This window comes from Nerophis ophidion, linkage group LG10, assembly GCF_033978795.1.
Source record: "Nerophis ophidion isolate RoL-2023_Sa linkage group LG10, RoL_Noph_v1.0, whole genome shotgun sequence".
In the NCBI taxonomy this organism is placed as follows: Eukaryota; Metazoa; Chordata; class Actinopteri; order Syngnathiformes; family Syngnathidae; genus Nerophis; species Nerophis ophidion.
The window spans coordinates 24,233,559-24,253,180 of NC_084620.1; the positions used below are offsets into that span (position 1 = coordinate 24,233,559).

Consider the following 19,622-nt stretch of genomic DNA (forward strand, 5'->3'; position numbering starts at 1 on the left):
AATGGATACAACCAAATTGTTTGATTTTAATTTAATATTTCATGTACATAAAATAAATAGAAAACAGTCAACAGAAACGAAAAAAACGGACCAAAACAAATTGTTATTTTCGGACACCGCGAATTGCTATTTTAAAAACAAAAACGCAGACTGTAGGAAAAATCCAGATGTTGTATCCTGATTATATATATAAAAACTAACAACATACTTTAATAGTTATTCCTCCGACTGGCCCAACCACGCATGGCCTGTAGTTAAAGTAGCAACTTCCTGTTCCCATGTCAAAATATTAAAGACACATCTGATTTTGGTTATGTTTTTGTTTTCGCCGACTGATGATACTGGCTTTTGTTATGTGAAATATAAAATGAAAAAAAAAAACGATGTTTGGATCGAGTTATTGCTTTTCAACATGAAAAAAAAAACGCTTTGATTTTTGTTATGTCTTCAAATAACGAGGTAGCACACACGTTAAGTAACTTTTATATATGACTTGGGAGTAGCAGTAGCATACACTCTAGAGAGGGATCATCAACACTCAATGTACAGCACTTGGTGAGCATGCTAAGTAGACACAACTCAACTACGGCAAGTCAGTCAGGACAAACAACGCTGAGTCAGCATGCACATTAATACACTACAATTTTCAATACACACTTTCACATGACTGAATGTAAATAAAATAAACAAATATTTTTTCTTTGATTCCCATTTTTGAAAATCAAAATCAAATATTAAAACATACACTGACCATAAATGTTCTCCTATTAACAGAGAAAATAAGGCGATTATACTCTTTTGTGGGCACATCGTGACGTCATATACATGCGACACTAACGTTCCACTCACATTTAGTTCCTGCCTTGGCTGTCTTTCCCCCTAAGGATTACACTGGACTTTATATACATGTAATATATACTGTAATTTATCACATTTTGTCAAATGTCATACTAGACATACAGACATCGTCTTAGGACATTATATTGTCCACATTGTTTATGACTAAAAATGGCTGAGGGTTCGTCAGACTGGAGTGAAAAGCAAGCAGATGAAGCTTCAGAACTGATGGAGCTGCTGTGCCTCGACATGCAGGAGAAGGAAGGGGATCTCCAGGACACACCTGAGAGAAACCAAGCCAACTGTTCAGTAAGTAAGTGGGGAGAGGCAACAACGACACGTTAAAATACCTTTAGATTCATTTTATTGCCAACTTGTAATGCTGTGTTGGGACAGAAGAATGTGATGAGGAAGCAGCGACACTGGCAGAGGCAGCTGGCGGCTAAAAAGAGCAAAAGGAAAGAGGAGAAACGAAGGAAAAAGTTCAACCGAGAGTCTAGTAAGGACGAGGAAAAAATATAAATTAAAAGATTGTAGAAAATGTTTGGTGTTTGTGTGTTAGCGTCCCCTCAGCTTAGCAAGCGGGTCATGAAGGCCATCAGCAGAGAGCGATTAGCTGAGGCTCGTTGCAGCGGCCTCAAAGTGTGTGTCGACCTCTCCATGACACACTCCATGTCTGACAAGGTGGACTAAACTCTCAGTAGGTTTAAATGCTCGTGCTGTGCGAAGCTTTTCTTAAAGGTGTCACGTGTTGTGATGCAGGAGGTCAGCAGACTCGCGGCGCAGTTACGCAGACTTTACGGATCCAACAAGCAGGCACTGCGACCCTTCCACCTGTTCCTGACAGACTTGAAAGAGGACAGTCGCCTCTTCAGCGAGTGTGTTCGCATGAATGCCGGCTTCCTGCATTACGCTGTGAGTCCTTTCCTATGTAAACAAACACACTGTTCGATTCCTGGCGTGAAGGTTCTCTCACATCTGTCATTCTATCAGATGGAAATCACACAGCAGAGCTGTCTGGACATTTTCCCTGCACAAAGTCTTGTGTACCTCTCACCAGACGCTGAACAAGGTGCATTGCTTTTCTCTGCTCCAAAACTAAAAGGAAATATTCTAATTTGACATCTGTGTCCTCAATCCATCAGTGTTGGAGCGTGTAGAGCAGGACAAGGTCTACGTTCTTGGAGGGCTTGTGGACGAAAGCATCCAGAAGGTACATCACAGGGCGGCATGGCGTAATGGGTAGAGTGGCCGTGCCAGAAACCTTAGAGTTGCAGGTTCGGTCTCCGCCTCTTACCGTTCAAATCGCTGCCATCCTTGGGCAGGAAACTTCACCCTTTTTCCCGGGTGCCACTCACACTGGTGAAGGAATTATGAATGATGGGTGGTGGTCGGGGGGGCCGTATGCGTGAACTGGCAGCCACGTTTGCATCAGTCTACCCCAGTGCAGCTGTAGCTATGAAAGTAGCTTACCACCACCAGGTGTGAATGAATGATGAGTTCTCACTTCTCTGTGAAGCACTTTGAGTGTCTAGAAAAGCGCGATATAAACCTAATTTATTATTATTATTATTATTATTGTTATTATTATTGTTATTATTATTATTATTATTATTATTATTATCACGTCTTCCAAATGATTGCAACTCCAAAGTCACTTCCTGACTCTTCTGTGCTGCAGACGTTGAGCCTCAGTCGGGCCAAGGAACTTGGCGTCCACGTGGTGAGGCTCCCCATCGACGAGTACATGCAGAAGAAGCAAAACGGCAAAAACTTCCACTCTAAGATTCTGGCCATCAATCAAGGTGAGCGACGTTCTTCGTCACGTGTGTGTCGATGCTGACCACGCCTTTCTGCTCCAAGTGTTTGACATCATACTGACGTTGTACGACACGGGCAGTTGGACACACGCTCTGAACAAGTGGTTCCCTCAGGGAAAGGGTTATGTGGTGGTACCACATTGTCAGGACTCCATTTCCCATGATCCTCTGCTGCAACATCAACTTCCGGCTTAAATTTTTGACAGTTCACATGGCTACATTTTGTCTTTTTAAGTACACTTTTAAGGAACTAAACTGTTCACAAAACAGGACATGAGCACGTGACACATACTAACATCGAACATTTAGTTGAGCGGTTGGCAAACTTTGATCTATGGACCACATTGGGCTTAAAAACTTATCAACTTTTAGTTTAAAAAAAAGTCTGTTTTTGTATACGTTTTTTCAGGACTACTTTAAATGCTGAATCAGATTTAACAGATTTTCTACTGAACAAGTGTACATGAGTCAAGGAATTGGGATTTACAATATGAACTATCAAGTACAAAACATCCAAGAGTATGTGACTATCCACCACAAAACATAAAAACTACAAAACACTCAAATGTTTGATTAAATACTAGGTTTTTTTTGTAGCTTCTCTTTCCCTTTCCGTCACACACATTCGCTCTGTTCTGTTAACAAACCCCCTTCTGAGCTTTGTATCAAAGCGTCGTCCTCCTGCAGCTACTGTCACACAGTCCCAATGATTACCGTAATGACCCGTTATCGCGTAGTCTACAGCTTCACAAACAATTTGAATTATTTCTATACTTCAAGACTTACTGGAATTCAAAAGTAGCATTGCTATACATATTGCCTTTTGACGTTAAAGGTTCGAAAATATGATTTCGAAAACATTCCGCAGGCAAGATTAAAAAGATTAACCGGCTGTAGTTTGCCCACATGTAATTTCGGACAGTGTTTATTTAAAAAACCATAAACATTTTTTATAAATCTTTGTATTCCAATACATTTTTGATGAAGAATATTTGTTGTTTGACTTTGTGTGTTGCTTTAGAGATTCATATCAAACTCTGCCATGATAGAGATGTCCACAACACTTGGAACATAGTATTACTTAAATTAATGATTCTTCATTTTTATGTTTATGTAATCAAATTTGAGTTGCTGTCTTAGCATTAGTACATTTTATGGCATAATAAACTGATTCACCCATTAAAAGTCAAATATGTGACACTGGCCTTCTCTTGATGAACCAAGTACACAACCATTTTGTTCATCATACTTTTAATGCATTTTTATTTAGCAATTCACATTATTACACACAGACTGTTGATATGTTCACTTATAAGAAAAGATAGTGTCTTATTATTTTGAGACAGGCGCTCGTCTTGTTGTCCCATCAAACTGGAACCCGGGGGCGTTGCACACCCTCCTTCTGATTTCTCTGCTTCTCCAGAACAAAGTGGACCAACTTCTTGACCCACAAGGACTGAGGGTCCAGACAGATCCGCTGGCCATTCGCCAAGATGGCTCTGATCAGAGAGATTAGACGTTTCAACTCTTGTGTTTCTCAATAAAGTCTACGACATATTTGTCTTGACTGTCCACAAAAATAAACTGTAAAGTCAAAGTCAAGGAGACCCAGAGTAGAGCCTTGTGGAACTCCTGGTAAAGTTTGAATTCTTGTTTAGTAAAAACAAACTCTGTAAAGAACATCCAGCAAGCATCAGGAAGTACTGAATTGAGCCAAACGCTTAGGACATGTCAAAGGTCGAGAAGACTTACATGACCTCCACGTTGGTGCAGTGTGGCCCTTCAGACAACAGCCTGATGCTCCGCAGGCTGTCCGGTGGTATGACCCTGGTCTCGAACTGCAGGCAGTGGCAGTGTGTGTTGAAGTCACGGCTCAGGGGTGGCATGCCTAAAATATCAGGTCACTCAACTCAAAATGCTGATGAAGCAGTTTTGACTCGTTAAGAAGGAAGTTGACATGCAATGACCGTGTGTGTGTGTGTGTGTTTGTGTGTGTGTGTGTGTGTGTGTGTGTGTGTGTGTGTGTGCTTACCGCAAACGAGGGCGAGCAGGCTGCAGAATGTGAGCAAGGTGATGATCTTCATGCTGTGTGTGCTCCTCAAGCGTGTGTTACACTATGTATGCATGAAAAAGTAATGTGACCTGCCTCAGAATAGGACTTTGAAGTTAGTCATGGGATGCAAACTTCTGATGTTGGATCAATGTCAACATGCACTTTCACTTCCTCATAGCTTCCCCAGCTAGTTGTGTGTATGAATGTGTGTGTGTGTGTGTGTGTGGGGGGGGGGGGGGGGGGGGGGACCATATGTTGGTCCACAGTCCCCCATTCCCCTACACCCACCTCGCCATCAGAGGAAGCAAACAAAGAGGTTGCGTGTGGTTCAATTGAAAGATGCTGATGTTGCTCTCAGGGACTTTCCTTCTTATTATGGGATTCATCAGCTGGCTCCATCATGACTATCATCAGGTCCAACGCGTGTTTGTGGTTTTTGTTTGTCATTTGGATGTACCCTCCCCCTCTCGGCCGCTGCCATCAGTGGGGCCTTTTGACCACTGACAAGTTATGACGCTGCCACATTTGTGGCTGGATCATGTAAAGCCTCAACAAAATAAAGACTTGACGCACACACAAATACACTAGGACACACATGTTTAGGGTGAAGAAGACAGCGAGACACAATAATGGACGTGTGTACATGTGGGTCTTTCGATCATTTATTTGACTGAGCTTGGAGGATTGTCAAAGTGACATTAATGCATGTAAGCTGCATCTTTTATTTGTTTTAATGTAACATGCAGATAAAGCAGTCAACTTCCTAGCTTGAACGTCCATCCTCAGGCTTCCACAGTGAGTGTGGCCTCACCGTGCACCTGCCTGAGAGTGGGACAGTCCAGGGTGGCGATCAATCGGCTGGTGCCCGCCCTCTGTGGGCTGAAGAACTCGCTCCAAGTGATGGAGGAGCCTCCTGTAATGAGCCTGACAGCAGCAAACAAAACTGAGTGAGCGGATTTAGACCAGAACACATGATTTCCACTAGCGCGGGGCTCACTTGTAGTGCTTTGACATAGGCATCATGATTCCGGATCCTTCCATGCGGATGTTGACATCTTCAAGGCTGGTGGTGAAGGGGTTGGTAAACTCCACGACTGCCATCATCTCCTCGTTCACCACAGCTGGGCCTGACACCTGACATGGCACACACACACACACACACACACACACACACACACACACACCATTGACATTGGAGCACATTGTGAGGTTGAGCAGGGTATTGCTGAGTCTCCACCTTGACACGGAGAACGGGATTATGCAGGCGGACGACTTTCATGGCGGTGACAATGTGGCCTGTCTCAATGACCTTCCCTGTGACGATGAAGTGCAAGTTGGACTGCTCCACCAGCAGCTTCATATACTGCTTGGCCTCCACGCTCACAGACTCCTTTACATCTGAACAGAAAAAAAACGTTTACTCTTTCATGTCCATCATATCCCCTTTTACCCCCGCTCCATCATTTACTTTGGCCCGGCCCAATCTTGATGGTAGGGGTGGTGAACAAGAACTCGGAGCTGGTGACGCCAGTGTAGTAGATCACGCTGCCGCTTATATAGGCTTCCACGGTGCGCCGATAGTTGCTGCGATTAACAAACTCCAAACTCAACTGGAAGTCGTCGCCCAGGCTGACCTCCAAGTTGGACAGAAGAAGGTCAACATCCGCAATGGGAGGGTTGGACGTCTCTCTTTTGCAGCTGTACAGCTCTGCTTTCTCCATAACTGTGCGCTCTTCAGCGCTGCCTGCATGGGTGCGATGACATGTTGGTGTGTTCCAGAGTGTGATGGTTAAATAAGAGAGGCTCCTAAGCCACCTTCAGGAAACTTGTACTGCTCAGTGATGTCACGGCGGTCCTGCGTGCCGGCTGCTTTTGTCAAAACCATGCGGCCGACATGGGAGCGATTCACCTTGACTGTTTCCATGGTTCCATCTCTCCTCCGGGAATAAAACACCATGTCACTGTTCACCTGCGGGTAGAGGGCGTCAAAGGGCACCATGTTGGCTCCACCATGGCTCAGACACTTACTAACTCACCTCAGCAAATACAAAGGGCGCGTCAAAAGGGTAGCAGATGTAACCGTGTTTAATGGCGTGGACTGATGCTGGGCCGCATCTGTACATGCCTTTAAGAAGACCTCAGGTTTGTATGTGAACCATGACTTGAATTATATTTCATAGTTACCATCACTGGTCTCCTGCGGTGTTGCATCCACAACCTGCCAACCTCCAAAGCCGGCAGGGAGGTCCGGTCTGGACATGTAGGACTCGGTCCAGCAGTGATAGTTCCTGATGGCGCCGACATGGAAGTACAGCGTGATTAGAGGAGGACCAGGCTTGATAAGTTTGACACCAGGATTTTTTGTACCAGATGGAGTCCCGTGTGCGGCTGCGATCCATGCGACCGTTCTCATCTAGGATGACATCCGTCTTCAGGTTTCCATCGTTGTCATGCGCGGAGACAAAGTTGGTGACGACTCGAGATGGAATTCCCAGGCAGCGCAGGACTGCAAAACCAAAGAAGAGTTGACATTCTGAAATTGAAGAAGAAAAAAAGTCAGCACCGCACGGAGGAGTGCTCACAGCTGTTAAAGACGCCGGCGTAAACCCAGCACTGAGCGTAGCAGACTGGAATCTTTCTGTTTGCGTAGGTGAGGAGGATCTCTGTGCTGCCCGTCCAGGCAGTGGGCGCTACCCCGTAAGTGTAGTTGCCACTCCAGTTCCCAACCAGCACACCACCATCGTCCCGATTGTCCAGCTGTTGGAATTTGACTTGTTTAAAGTCTGCACTTGTGCTCAAAGAGAAACTGAATTCACTCACCATGGCAGATGCCTTTCTGGCCACCTTGATGGGATCTCCTCGGTTGGCAATGGGCATCTCAGACCTGTCCAGGATGTATAGGCATGCATCGAGGACGCCGTAGTTAAACTGGACACAAGAACAACACGGTGCAAAAAATTAGCCATTTGAAAATACGAGCAGTTGATTTCACTTTCACCTGTCCATAGTTCCAGTGCCTCTCAGCAACGTCATCATGGGAGCCATGGTAGATGATTCCCGTCTCGGTCATCACGCACTCCTCCCTCTCTGTGTCGTCATCCAGAAATACAGCATCAGCTAAGGAAAGACAACATCAGCTCACGTTCCTGCTCAGTCGGGGCTGGCGGGGGGATGTGTTCTGGCAGCCTAAACTCACCTGCTGCCCAGGGGTTAAAGAGAACGTAGACTTCGCGGCTTTTATCCCGCTTGGTCCTGCGGATACCGAAGGGGGTCACGACAGCAACATACATATGGTACTTGCCCACTATGCTGGTGGCGGTGGGTATGATGCCCATAATGAGCATGTTGTCAGAGGTCTTGATGATGCGCCCCTGCCAGGGACTCCGGCGCTCTTCGTTGGGGAACACAGGAATGTAGGTGTTCTTGCTGTACTGAGGACTGGCACCTGAGAGACAAGACCAGACAATGGTGATTGACATGTTCGTGGATCTGTGTGAACATGTTGGCTCACCGATGACAAACTCCACAGCAATCTTGTCCTTGTTTGCATCGTAGGGACGGTTAAAGGTGATTTTGATCTGGAATTCTTGTGCTCTGCGTACGATGAGATATTCAGAGTGGTACATGGCTGTGTGGTGGAGAACCTTGTTGGTCTCATCTTGTTTCCTCATCATGTCCACATCCCAGACGTCTAGGAACTCTGGACACACATTTTAAATTTAGCTTACATATATGTCTTGTGTGTTTGAAGCTAGATTAGTGAGTGAGTTGTTAGCTGTCAATCATGCAAAGATATCTTTTATTTGCAGCTGTGAGAGAGCGTGATGAGATGACAGGAAGCAGGAAGCGGGTTTATCCTGTCAAGAGTGTCAATCAAGTGTCAAACTTTTCATGGGTGATGAGCAGCTGTGCTGCTTGCAAGACATATCTTTTTCCAGCCAGTTGTCCATTACCAGTCATAGGTGGAAGTCCTCTTGGTCCGACCGCGCCAAAGAGCTCAAACTCGGGGACGTCGTATTCAGCCGAGTTGGCGTTGGCAATCGGAGCAGAGGTGCGGCCGCGGTTGCTCACCTTAACATCGGGATTGGTAGGTGCAGATGGGGCGGTAGAGGGGTCGGTTGTGGTGGCAGACTGATCAGACATGGTGGTGACAGTTCTTGAAGACAAAAGGGCAAATAAATTATGTCATGGCCTGGTGTATAAACCTTCCAAGGAAAAGGAACTCCGACATTTAACTCAGCATTCTGAAAACCAATCTAATGTAGGGTAATATGTGCTAAGCTATTTGAACATAACATTTCTATTAAGGATGTTCTGATCAGGGTTTTATACTGCCGACTCAGATCATTAATAAGTGAAATTGGACGATGCAGAGCACATCTATTACCTGTACACTTTTTCATTCATTTATGGGGAGTGCTATCGACAGTTTAACATCATCAACACGATATTAAAACTAGTTCATTCTTCTCTTTTACTACACACAATCGTTCGATCGAATAAAAAGTCCATGGTACACAATAACTTGGGAAAATATATATATTACTCCCCCCTCAAAGTCCTCACGTGTCCAGGGAATAATTGTTATTTATTTATTTCAGTGTGTAACAAGAGTTAACAAAGATGACCCAAAAAATATTTTGAGAGAACATGTTCTTCTGGCTGTGACAAAGCTGACAAAACTGATAGTAACTGTTATATTATACTCTCTTTGAACACTTATTTATCTATCTGTTGATTTCATGTTAATATGTGCATACTTTCTGCTGCATTGTGGTTCCATCTACACTTCTTATACTTTACTAAGCACTTATTTATTGGTGTTGTTACTGGCTATCTTAAGAGGTTGGCTAAGCTATTAGCGAGCCTGCTCTGGGCTTGCTCTCTGTGTGTAACAAATTAAGCCTTGTCCTCCAGAGATAATGATACGTGATAATGATATTTAAGATACTAATAAATTCAGTTTAGTCGCAGTAATGGAGGTGATCATTATTAGCTTAGGGGAGCGGCTCCACGCTGTGTATGAAAACATATAATAAGCTGCTAGCCGGTTGGCAGCCAGGGGCCTGAAAATAAATAGTGTCAGCTAAGTGGGCTTGTAGTTAGAGTGTCCACCCTGAGACTGGAAGGTCGTGAGTTCAGACCCCGGCCAGGTCATATCAAAGACTATAAGAATGGGACTCATTGTCTCCCTGTTTGGCACTCAGCATCAGGGGTTAGAATTGGGTGTTAAATCACCTAAATGATACCCGAGCGCAGCCACCGCTGCTGCTCACTGTTCCCCTCAACTCCCAGGGGGGTGAACATGGGGATGGGTTAAATACAGAAGATAATTTCACCACACCTGGTGTGGGTGACTATAGTTGGGACTTTAACTTTAAAGGTGTTCTGCATCTCTGATCAGCAATAATTTACAATGGCGATCACATACTTTTTTTAATGAGAATCGCCCAATACTGTGACCGGCGGCCGATCAAACAGCACATTCCTAACACATATCTTAAGCCTGATTCATGCTTCTGTGAAGTCCCTTAAAATGCAGACGTGAATCTTCATGCAATACAATTTAAGCTGAAACACTACAGATGCTGTTACCTGGTGAGTCAACTGTGAGCACCTATGGCAACTGACAGAACTAATGGATGGCAGTGTTTCCCCAAGAACATTTGTTAGTTAAGGTGGTGTCGCTCCACGGGCAAGGGGGCGTTGCCCGGGACAGGTGGACGGACGGGGAGAGGGCCGGGTGGCGATATATGATATATATCTCAATATTTTTTACCTAAAGTAAAACCAAAGCACAAAACAGTCCTAGTTACCTGAGATACTAATTATGGAATTATTTTTGACTTAGTAAATATTGATTTACTAAGACAAAATAATGACCAAGTCAAATTAATGATTTACTGTAAATAAGCCTTGGCAATAAGCGTTTGAAAAAGAGTTAAAAGTGGGGCCACATGCTGACATATACTCAACTCATCATGCTTAATTTATTACAGCATTTGGGAAGCATGTAGTTGATTTTAATTATGTAAATGATATATTTTTATCAAGATGTGATAGCAGGGAAACTCGGCTGCTACTTTACTAATGATTAATGTAACTATGGCTGAAAAAATAGTATAATAGCAATAGGAAAGACTATTAAGCACCGAACACCATGGAGTTCATGTAGGCTTTATGATGCACTTACATCATTATATCAACTATCAGAGACATAAACTCTTCATTTAAAATATAGTCAACGGTGATGTTACTAGTAGTTGACTGGGAGGTGTTTATTATCATTTGTGGAGAGTCCGCTGCATTATGCTCACCTGCTAAACACCTTTCCGCAAACCCGCACGTCTCTCCTCTCTGCCTGCCTCTGCCATGATAACTGAACCCATGTGCTCTGAATGCTCACTGCTGATTGGCTGTTACTGCTCCGAATACGCACTGCTGATTGGCTGTTACATGCGCTCTGATTACGCACTGCTGATTGGCTGTTACCGCTCTGCGTGTAACCAATCAGATGGTCGTGTGGGTGGGACAATGCTGGGTGCTGCAGAAAAGCCCTGACAGAGGCAGTACGAAGCGTAGCAGATTGTTAAGACTTTAGCTTAGCACCAAATGATAATATAAATACATTTAATAAAGTCAAATACAAATAAAGAAAACAAGAGAAGTATCCTACACTTCTCTTTTGTAAAGTAAATCTGAACGGCCGATATGGACATCTACATCAACTATATAATTTGCCTGAGAAGCTGGACAGGGAAGAAAATGTTGTTGTTGTTTTTTTTTTTATTTTAAGACTTTAGTTTAGACGGTGGCTCTTTGTTGTTAAGGTGGCCGCCTAAACAACAAGGCGCTGCGGGAAACCCTAGATGTGTTACAACAGTCACTTTTATCATGCCTAAAGGCATGCCTCAAGGCTCTGTCCTAAGCATCCCTCGTCATCAATCACCCCCTCCTTCTTGGCAATGTAATTCGTAAATACATTGACAGTTGACATTTTCTCCCTCAGTAACAACAATTCCTCAAATTTGTCCTTCCCTGGGGTTAATTATTCAAATTCAATTCCACATCAATAATTTGCATATTTCCCTTTACTCTGCTCCCCAACTATGAAACTCACCCCTACCAGACATTCTTATACAATCCAGACTCAAAACCCACCTCTTCAGGACTTAAGTGATCTTTCTCATGAACATGTCGCATACACACAAGAAATAATGTATTTAAAGCCGACTAATCACAGTCTTTATGATCCACCTAGCCGCAACATGAGGCTTGATTTTTCTTGGATGGGAAAGAGCAAGCTGGCATAGCGTACACCGCCACCTCCACGCTAATGTACAAACCAGCTTTCAGCTTTGTGTGAGACTGGTGAAAAAGGACAGTAGTGTAATTATTAATTATACAACTCATTACTAATGAATGAATTCTATTTTTTACAATATGCTGAGGGCCAATAATAAACAAGCTGCGGGCTGCACTTTGGACATCTCTGCTCTGCATATTCAACACTTTAAGGATGCACATGTTCCCCATTATCCTCCTGGCACTGAGTGCAATTTAACAGCCAACAAGTCAAATAACTAGCTATCCAGATGTAAATAATTGCTAAAAAACACATAAAAAGAGAAAAAAGCCACATCAGGAGTCACTCATAATAAAAAATTTTTTGGGGCATGACTGTTATTTGAGATCAGAACGGCAGGATCACTTTAAGATTCATATGGTCCTCCTAGCTGGCGTCAGAGTTTGGATAGAGATGATGAAGTAATGACCAACCAAGTGAGAGTACTTTGCAAAGATTGTTGTGACATGTCGTGACTGACAAGCCCAAAGTAGTAACGCAGCTGTAAGGTTTATGAAGACATTAAGTGTCCCCAAACAGCAGTGAAGATCAAACACAAATAAAATCCTTCAAACATTTCACACATTAATCCCCGATACTTGAATATTCACAACATGCAAGGAAGTTCAAAAAAAAAAGTTTGGAGAATACAAAAAGTTTCTTACCAAGAACTTTGTAAAGGGTCTCCAAGTGAAGACACACCTCCAAGAAAGACGGTACGCTTTCGTCCCCCACCCCCGCTCAGCTGCTTCTGCTTAAATAGTGTATTGGTGGTTAGTCCACTGGTGGGCGGGACCCCAGCTAGTGTGAAAGTGTGTGTGTTTTACACACACTCACACCGTTAGTCCCATTTAGGAAGAACATGTGGAATCTGAGATGTTCATACAAACGGACAGAGCTTCTCTTGCTGCCAGGTGTAAAACAATGAAGTAGAGAATCAACAGATCCTTTCCAGTGCACACAAGTGAGGTTAACCTGCCATCGTTTATTCACCTTCACCTGGATCGTTGTCCAATAGGGTGTCCTCAACTTTTAGGGACAAACCGTCCTCCCTCCCTTTCGGAAAGAAGCATATTTTTTGCTGGAAACCAACAGCTGGCCTCCAACCAAGTCTGTTCTAAGTTTGAAAAAATGTGATTGTGTGTCATGTTTACGGAAGAAAACTCTCTTTTTAGTGTTCTTCAAAACGTCAGAGGGGGGCAAATAGTCAAGCATTAGAGTATCAGTGCGCATAGACCACCCACCTCACACTTTTAACAGTTGCACATTGTGTCGCAAAACTTCCTGACGCTTTGTGCCGCTCAATGGTGCTAGCGATGGCCTAATGCTCCTCATTGCAGCAGTAACGAGGCTCCTCCCCTGACGCCACACAGGAAACAAAAAGGGAAGAGGTGGAACGTATTGACTAGCTGATAGTGTAAAGACCAGCCATGAGCAGGTTGGCTGTCCATGCAGATTAGGACGTTTTCTAGGAAGAAAGAAGAAGTCCTACAGGAACGTGTACTCACTCAGGAATAACTTTTTGGTGTCAATGGACTCACAGCTGCTTGCAACCCTGTGCAACGTCAACATCACCGAGCGGAGAAAGCAGAGAGTCCAAAATAATATTACAGAAAGAAAACATTAGGATATTATATACATATTATACATTATATTGAATGTATATCTCAGGAGAAACTGAAGGGATGGCTGAGGCCCGACACGTTCGACACCACCAGGAAGTCGATCAACAGAAGGAAATCCGAGAGCGGCTTGGAGAAAATATGAAGTCAGAGAGCGGCTTGGAGAAAATATGAGATAAATAAAGAAGTTGAGCAAAAATATTAATAACGACGTAGAAAAGAACTGCAGTGCAAAGAAGAGTTCAAACTTATCCCAAGTCTCAGAGATGCTAGCAAGTGAAAAATAGAAGGCGATGGTGTTAAAAAAGGAGGACAAGAATGAAATCGACAAGAATAGGAGCTAAGATGCATGGGAGAAAAACGTGAGGCAGAAAATCAAGAACTTCATCTGACTCATAAGGGGATGGAGAGAAGCACAAGAGAGAAAGAACAAATGCATCAAAGAAAAATACTTAATAGCAATGACAAGAAGGAGCTGGAAGATGACCTTCTGAAAGACCTGAGGAGAAAAGTACATGACCAGCAGGCTGAACTGGGAAGATGGAGTGAAGAGCAGAGACAGGAAGATGAGGTAAACATGCTGAGGGTCATGATAGAAGAGCACAAAGAAGCCACAAGGACACGCCAAGCAGAGCAAGAGAGGAGAACACAGGATGTGATGAAACAACTGGAGAAAAGGGAGGAGCAGCTCCGTCACTGGAAACAGAGGGCCAAAGAGAGCCAGAGAGAGATGATACAGATGAGGCTGACCACAGAGAAAACCAGGTCTGAGCTGAAGGAGCTCACAAGCAAGGTGGAGAAAGAGACCAACAACATGATGGAAGAGTATGAGAAGGAGATTGAACGCATGCGACTGATTGTCAGAGAGAAAGATGCAGCTTTACGTCGTTTGGAGAAAGAGAGTCACCAAAATGTTGTGAGGGTGAGAGAAAGAGTTGAAAGAGAGCATAAGCTGAAAGAGAGCAAGTGTCTAAAACAAGAATCCAGAAGATGTGGACAACAGCAGAAGAAAGAAGAGATGCTTGAAATAAAAGAGCGAGAACTTGCGAGATGTCTTGAGGCAAAGCAAAAACAACACGTAGAGAGAGAAGGCAAGTTCAAGAAGGTGGGACACATCCAGAACAGAGAAAGACGGCAGCTAAATTTGCTCTGCATTGAGGAGGTCAAACAGAAAGAGGATCACCTTAAAGGACTGAAAGGTGAGGTACATCAAGACTTGCTCCAGCGTACCTCACAGGTGGAAGTGCAAATGGAGCAGGTGACCTGCAGGATGCCGCAGCTGGACATGACTCTTCTCAAGGAACATCGGTATGCCGAGCAGCTGAGAATATGCCAGCAAAGTCTGGAAGAAAGACAGACAAAGTTGACTACAGCTGGAAGTCAAAGCCAGGAAGAGTCCATCTTCATGGATCAGGAAGGAGTTGGCAACCGAAAGATGGAAGCAGATAGCGGCAAGTTTGTGAGTCACCTGGAGGCTGAAGAAGAGGGTGAGACAGAAAGGGTCGAAAAGGAAGTGTGGTCTCCCAATCTCAGTCCTGGAAGACCTTCTATAGGACAACCTTGGAGTGTGCTGCTTCTAGGAGAGAACTGGTCTTTACGGTCTCCACCCGGAGTTACCATCCTGGGCGGGGACTCTCCACAAGTCCGAAAACATTTGGGATTCAGGTCTTGGAAAACCCAGATAGCCGGACGCCGCCTGGAAGTTGTGGAGCCAATTGGTCTAAGGTGGCGAGACGGACCAGACCAGTCCGGCACGGATCAAAGACAAAATATCCTCTCCAGTGCCTCCTGGTGTAGTCCAGGACCTCAAGTGGTCCTCCTGCTCCTGCCTGCCTATATGGCGTGCACGCGGGAGTACAGGACAGCAGCTAAAAGCCATGTGAACTGCCTCGGAAAAGATGCTTGGCTGCGAACGCTGCTGCTGGTTACATGGGGGGAGACGTTAGGCCAGAGCGTGGAGAAAAACGCTCTGAAAAACACTGAGCTGGCTGGACTCCTGCAGAGATGTGGAGGCAGGTTTCACGTGGTGACCAGCAGGAAAAACAACTCCATAATTGAAGGATTAATGGACAAAGTGGAAAACATTGTTTACGGGAATTTATAAAATTCATCTAATAAAATTAGTATTGTTGTGTTAATAGTACATTTATTTAACACGTAAGAAACATTTTAAAGTCAAATGATGAGCTACATACTGTACAACAGACAAAGTGGCTAAGACATTGATAGCAACATTTTCCTTTAGCTTGATTTTTAAAAATGCATTGAAGAATTATAGCAAGAACAGTTGAATTTTAAACATTTAACATCTACACGAAAATAAGGGGCAGTTACTAATTCACATGCTTTATGTCTGTTACATTGTTCATGGTAAATGTATTTCATCTTTACACTTCTATGAATCCTATCTGTATATACACAATTAACATTTATTTAAAAAAATCATTAAAACAGTGACATTTATTGTTTTTGTTTGTTTTTTGAGCATTTTTTTTGCTATTGTGTCACGTGACGTCAGACGTTATGTTGTAATTTGAAGGCAAAAAAGCAGATAGCGGTATTTTTCAATATTGTTTATTTTAAATAATTCAACAAACGTAGTAAGAGTGGTTGAATTGTAATGTTTAACATAAAACGGAAGCATAATTGTTAAATCGCGTTAATGGCAAAAAATAAGCTTTTGGAAATAAGTTAGCTTACCTGACACACTGCCACGTTATAGATATTCTGAGATAATGACATGTCAGTAGCCTGTGACTATTCGAAAATATTTCCTCAATGAATCCAAGCCAAGCATAAAGTTTTATTTTAACACCCATAAAGTGCTATGGCTGGTAAACTTGATGAAGACCTTTCAGCTCCTCAAGACAAACATGAAGTTTTCTTGAACTTTAGCTCATCAGCTAGGAAAAAGAAGACGTTCCTGTCGTGGCCATCAGATGGCGACATTGCTTCACGAGTCAGCTGACAAGGAACAAACACATTGCTTGAGCAGAGGCATATAAGGAGAAGCAAAATCATTTTGAAATCATCACCCAGGGGGGCTTGGTCCGCGCTGAGAGCACCGGTGCTTTGACAAGTAAATTATGAGTGTGGAAAAGAGAAACATCTTTCTCTGAATACACTTTTTGACAGCAAAGTGGGCCTGATACTGCATTGGCAATCACCAAACAGATAATTAGGGAGTGCTGCTGTGCTCCACACATGGAGGCTATGTTTTTTAATGGTCCTTCTGGCATCCTTGCTTCTTCCATCAAACTTTCAAACCGTCACAAAAGACGACAATTGAACATCATGTTGAAAACAAACTGAAATCTGAAGGCAACTGCAAAAAGGACCATTTTTTTCTTTCAAAAATCTGTAATTCATCCTCCCGTTTATTTATTGATTCTAACACATTGAACAACATAAATTTTCGGTTTTACTACTAATAATTGTGATACTAAAACATGTATGTTACACTGTTCATGGGAACCCCACGACCCTGAGAGGGACAAGCGGTAGAAAATGGATGGATGGATTTTCTTGGTAAATGTATTCCTTATTTGTTTTTTTTTTAAACATTACACTTTTTGTGTACCACAAATGTACATCAAATGAGCAAACAACTTATAGTCCTTGAAAATCATTGAAACAGTCGCATTAATGAAACGTCTTATTAGCATTAGCATTAATATTGTGAGACATATTTTGAGGCTAAATGCCTAATAGCGATACCTTCTTCGCTTATTTTGTATGAACTAATTAAAAGAAAAGTCACACATTTAGCATTACTGGCAACAAAAATAAGCTTTTGCAAATGAGCTGACTCAGTGGTTCTTAAACTTTTTCCACTCTCCAAGTACCACCATAATGACCAACATTAAAATACAGTAGCTTAGTAGGACTGAGTATTCATTAAAACAAGGCAGAGGTTTTATTTAACAAGTATATGGAATAGTTTTGGCCACTGTAACATTATACACAGTTTGAACGGTAATACTGTCTTTGAATATAGGAGTATCTTCGGCTACAGACGCTAGCTCTTGGAAGGTGGAACGTCACCTCACTGGGGGGGAAGGAGCCTGAGCTAGTGCGTGAGGTAGAGAAGTTCCGACTGGATATAGTCGGACTCACCTCGACGCACAGCAAGGGCTCTGGAACCAGTTCTCTTGAGAAGGACTGGACTCTCTTCCACTCTGGCGTTGCACGCAGTGAGAGGCAACGAGCTGGGGTAGCAATATTTTCTTTTCCCCCCGGCTCAAAGCCTGTACGTTGGAGTTCCACCCAGTGGAAGAGAGGGTATTCTCCCTCCACCTTCTGGTGGGGGGACGGGTCCTGACTGTTGTTTGTGCTTACGCACCAAACAGCAGTTCAGAGTACCCACCCTTTTTGGATACACTCGAGGGAGTACTGATAGGTGCTCCCCCGGGTGATTCCCTTGTCCTACTGAGGGACTTCAACGCTCATGTTGGCAACAACAGTGAAACCTGGAGAAGCGTGATTGGGAAGAATGGCCGCCCGGATCTGAACCCGAGTGGTGTTTTGTTATTGGACTTTTGTGATCGTCACAGATTGTCCATAACAAACACCATGTTGAAACATAAGGGGGTCCATATGTGCACTTGGCACCAGGACACCCTAGACCGCAGTTCCATGATCGACTTTGTAGTTGTGTCATCGGATTTGCGGCCTCTTTTGGACACTCGGGTGAAGAGAGGGGCGCAGCTTTTTACCGATCACCACCTCATGGTGAGTTGGCTGCGATGGTGGGGGAGGATGCCGGACAGACCTGGGAGGCCCAAACGCATTGTGAGGGTTTGCAAAAACTCTGACATGGGAGGAGGTTGGGGAAGCCATGGAAAATGACTTACGGACGGCTTCGAAGCGATTATGGACCACCATCCGCCGCCTCAGGAAGGGAAAGCAGTGCACTGTCAACACTGTGTATGGTGCGGATGGTGTTCTGCTGACCTCGACTGCGGATGTTGTGGATCGGTGGAAGGAATACTTCGAATACCTCCTCAATCCCACCAACACAACTTGGTATGAGGAAGCAGTGCCTGGAGAATCTGTGGTGGGCTCTCCTATTTCCGGGGCTGAGGTTGCTGAGGTAGTTAAAAAGCTCCTCGGTGGCAAGGCCGGGGTGGATGAGATCCGCCCGGAGTTCCTTAAGGCTCTGGATACTGTGGGGCTGTCTTGGTTGACAAGACTCTGCATCATCACGTGGACATTGGGTGCGGTACCTCTGGATTGGCAGACCGCGGTGGTGGTCCCTCTCTTTAAGAAGGAGGACTGGAAGGGTGTACTGGAGTGGAGGCTACGCCGGATAGTCGAACCTTGGATTCAGGAGGAACAGTGTGGTTTTCGTCCTGGTCGTAGAACTGTGGACCAGCTCTATACTCTCGGCAGGGTCCTTGAGGGTGCATGGGAGTTTGCCCAACCAGTCTACATGTGCTTGGCGGACTTGGGGAAGGCATTCAACCTTGTCCCTCGGGAAGTCCTGTGGGTAGTGCTCAGAGAGTATGGGGTACCGGACTGTCTGATTGTGGCAGTCCAATCCCTCTGCGATCAGTGTCAGAGCTTGGTCCGCATTGCCGGCAGTAAGCCGGACACGTTTCCAGTGAGGGTTGGACTCTGCCAAGACTGTCCTTTGTCACCGATTCTGTTCATAACTTTTATTGACAGAATTTCTAGGCGCAGTCAAAGCGTTGAGGGGTTACGGTTTGGTGGCCGCAGGAATAGGTCTCTGTTTTTCAGAGCTGATGTGGTCCTGTTGATAATCTGGCCGAGATCTTCAGCTCTCACTGGATCGGTTCGCAGCCGAGTGTGAAGCGACCGGCATGAGAATCAGCACCTCCGAGTCCATGGTTCTTGCCCGGAAAAGGGTGGAATGCCATCTCCGGGTTGGGGAGGAGACCTTGCCCCAAATGGAGGAGTTCAAGTACCTAGGAGTCTTGTTCACG

General features: G+C 44.2%; 3 protein-coding genes across 8 annotated transcripts in view; 1 reads left to right on the top strand and 2 right to left on the bottom strand.

The window, feature by feature from the left end:
* Positions 1 to 811: 811 nt before the first annotated feature.
* The window catches only part of trmt10b (tRNA methyltransferase 10B), a 32,419-nt gene continuing 13,608 nt past the window's right edge, over positions 812 to 19,622 (top strand). Inside the window, exons 1-8 of one of the 3 annotated variants that reach the window (XM_061913055.1) lie at positions 812 to 1,146; positions 1,234 to 1,336; positions 1,400 to 1,521; positions 1,600 to 1,752; positions 1,831 to 1,909; positions 1,983 to 2,050; positions 2,519 to 2,642; positions 2,701 to 4,573. In XM_061913055.1, coding sequence (XP_061769039.1) covers positions 1,009 to 1,146; positions 1,234 to 1,336; positions 1,400 to 1,521; positions 1,600 to 1,752; positions 1,831 to 1,909; positions 1,983 to 2,050; positions 2,519 to 2,642; positions 2,701 to 2,852 — 939 coding nt within the window. In that variant the 5' untranslated portion in view covers positions 812 to 1,008 and the 3' untranslated portion in view covers positions 2,853 to 4,573. Of the gene's footprint in view, positions 1,151 to 1,233; positions 1,337 to 1,399; positions 1,522 to 1,599; positions 1,753 to 1,830; positions 1,910 to 1,982; positions 2,051 to 2,518; positions 2,643 to 2,700; positions 4,574 to 19,622 lie in introns of those variants that run through there. The other 2 variants (XM_061913057.1, XM_061913056.1) reach the window with 2 other exon arrangements.
* On the bottom strand, positions 3,892 to 4,895 carry cxcl19 (chemokine (C-X-C motif) ligand 19). The gene is made up of 3 exons (XM_061913058.1): positions 4,690 to 4,895; positions 4,410 to 4,545; positions 3,892 to 4,156 (listed from the first exon to the last, which is right to left on the bottom strand). The coding sequence occupies exons 1-3, from the start codon at positions 4,739 to 4,741 to the stop codon at positions 4,024 to 4,026; spliced, it is 321 nt and encodes a 106-aa protein (XP_061769042.1). The 5' UTR covers positions 4,742 to 4,895; the 3' UTR covers positions 3,892 to 4,023.
* f13a1b (coagulation factor XIII, A1 polypeptide b) lies at positions 5,351 to 13,396 on the bottom strand. 4 transcript variants are annotated; one of them, XM_061913050.1, is made up of 15 exons: positions 13,300 to 13,396; positions 8,664 to 8,866; positions 8,222 to 8,410; positions 7,907 to 8,155; positions 7,709 to 7,827; positions 7,531 to 7,638; positions 7,293 to 7,467; positions 7,078 to 7,216; positions 6,895 to 6,998; positions 6,747 to 6,835; positions 6,526 to 6,679; positions 6,179 to 6,454; positions 5,948 to 6,108; positions 5,708 to 5,844; positions 5,351 to 5,634 (listed from the first exon to the last, which is right to left on the bottom strand). In XM_061913050.1, the coding sequence occupies exons 2-15, from the start codon at positions 8,851 to 8,853 to the stop codon at positions 5,493 to 5,495; spliced, it is 2,232 nt and encodes a 743-aa protein (XP_061769034.1). In that variant the 5' UTR covers positions 8,854 to 8,866; positions 13,300 to 13,396; the 3' UTR covers positions 5,351 to 5,492. The 4 variants fall into 4 exon arrangements, with proteins under 4 accessions (XP_061769034.1, XP_061769032.1, XP_061769035.1 ...); XM_061913048.1 differs by lacking the exon at positions 13,300 to 13,396 and adding an exon at positions 12,721 to 12,867; XM_061913051.1 differs by lacking the exon at positions 13,300 to 13,396 and adding an exon at positions 12,721 to 12,779 and having other exon boundaries at positions 8,782 to 8,866.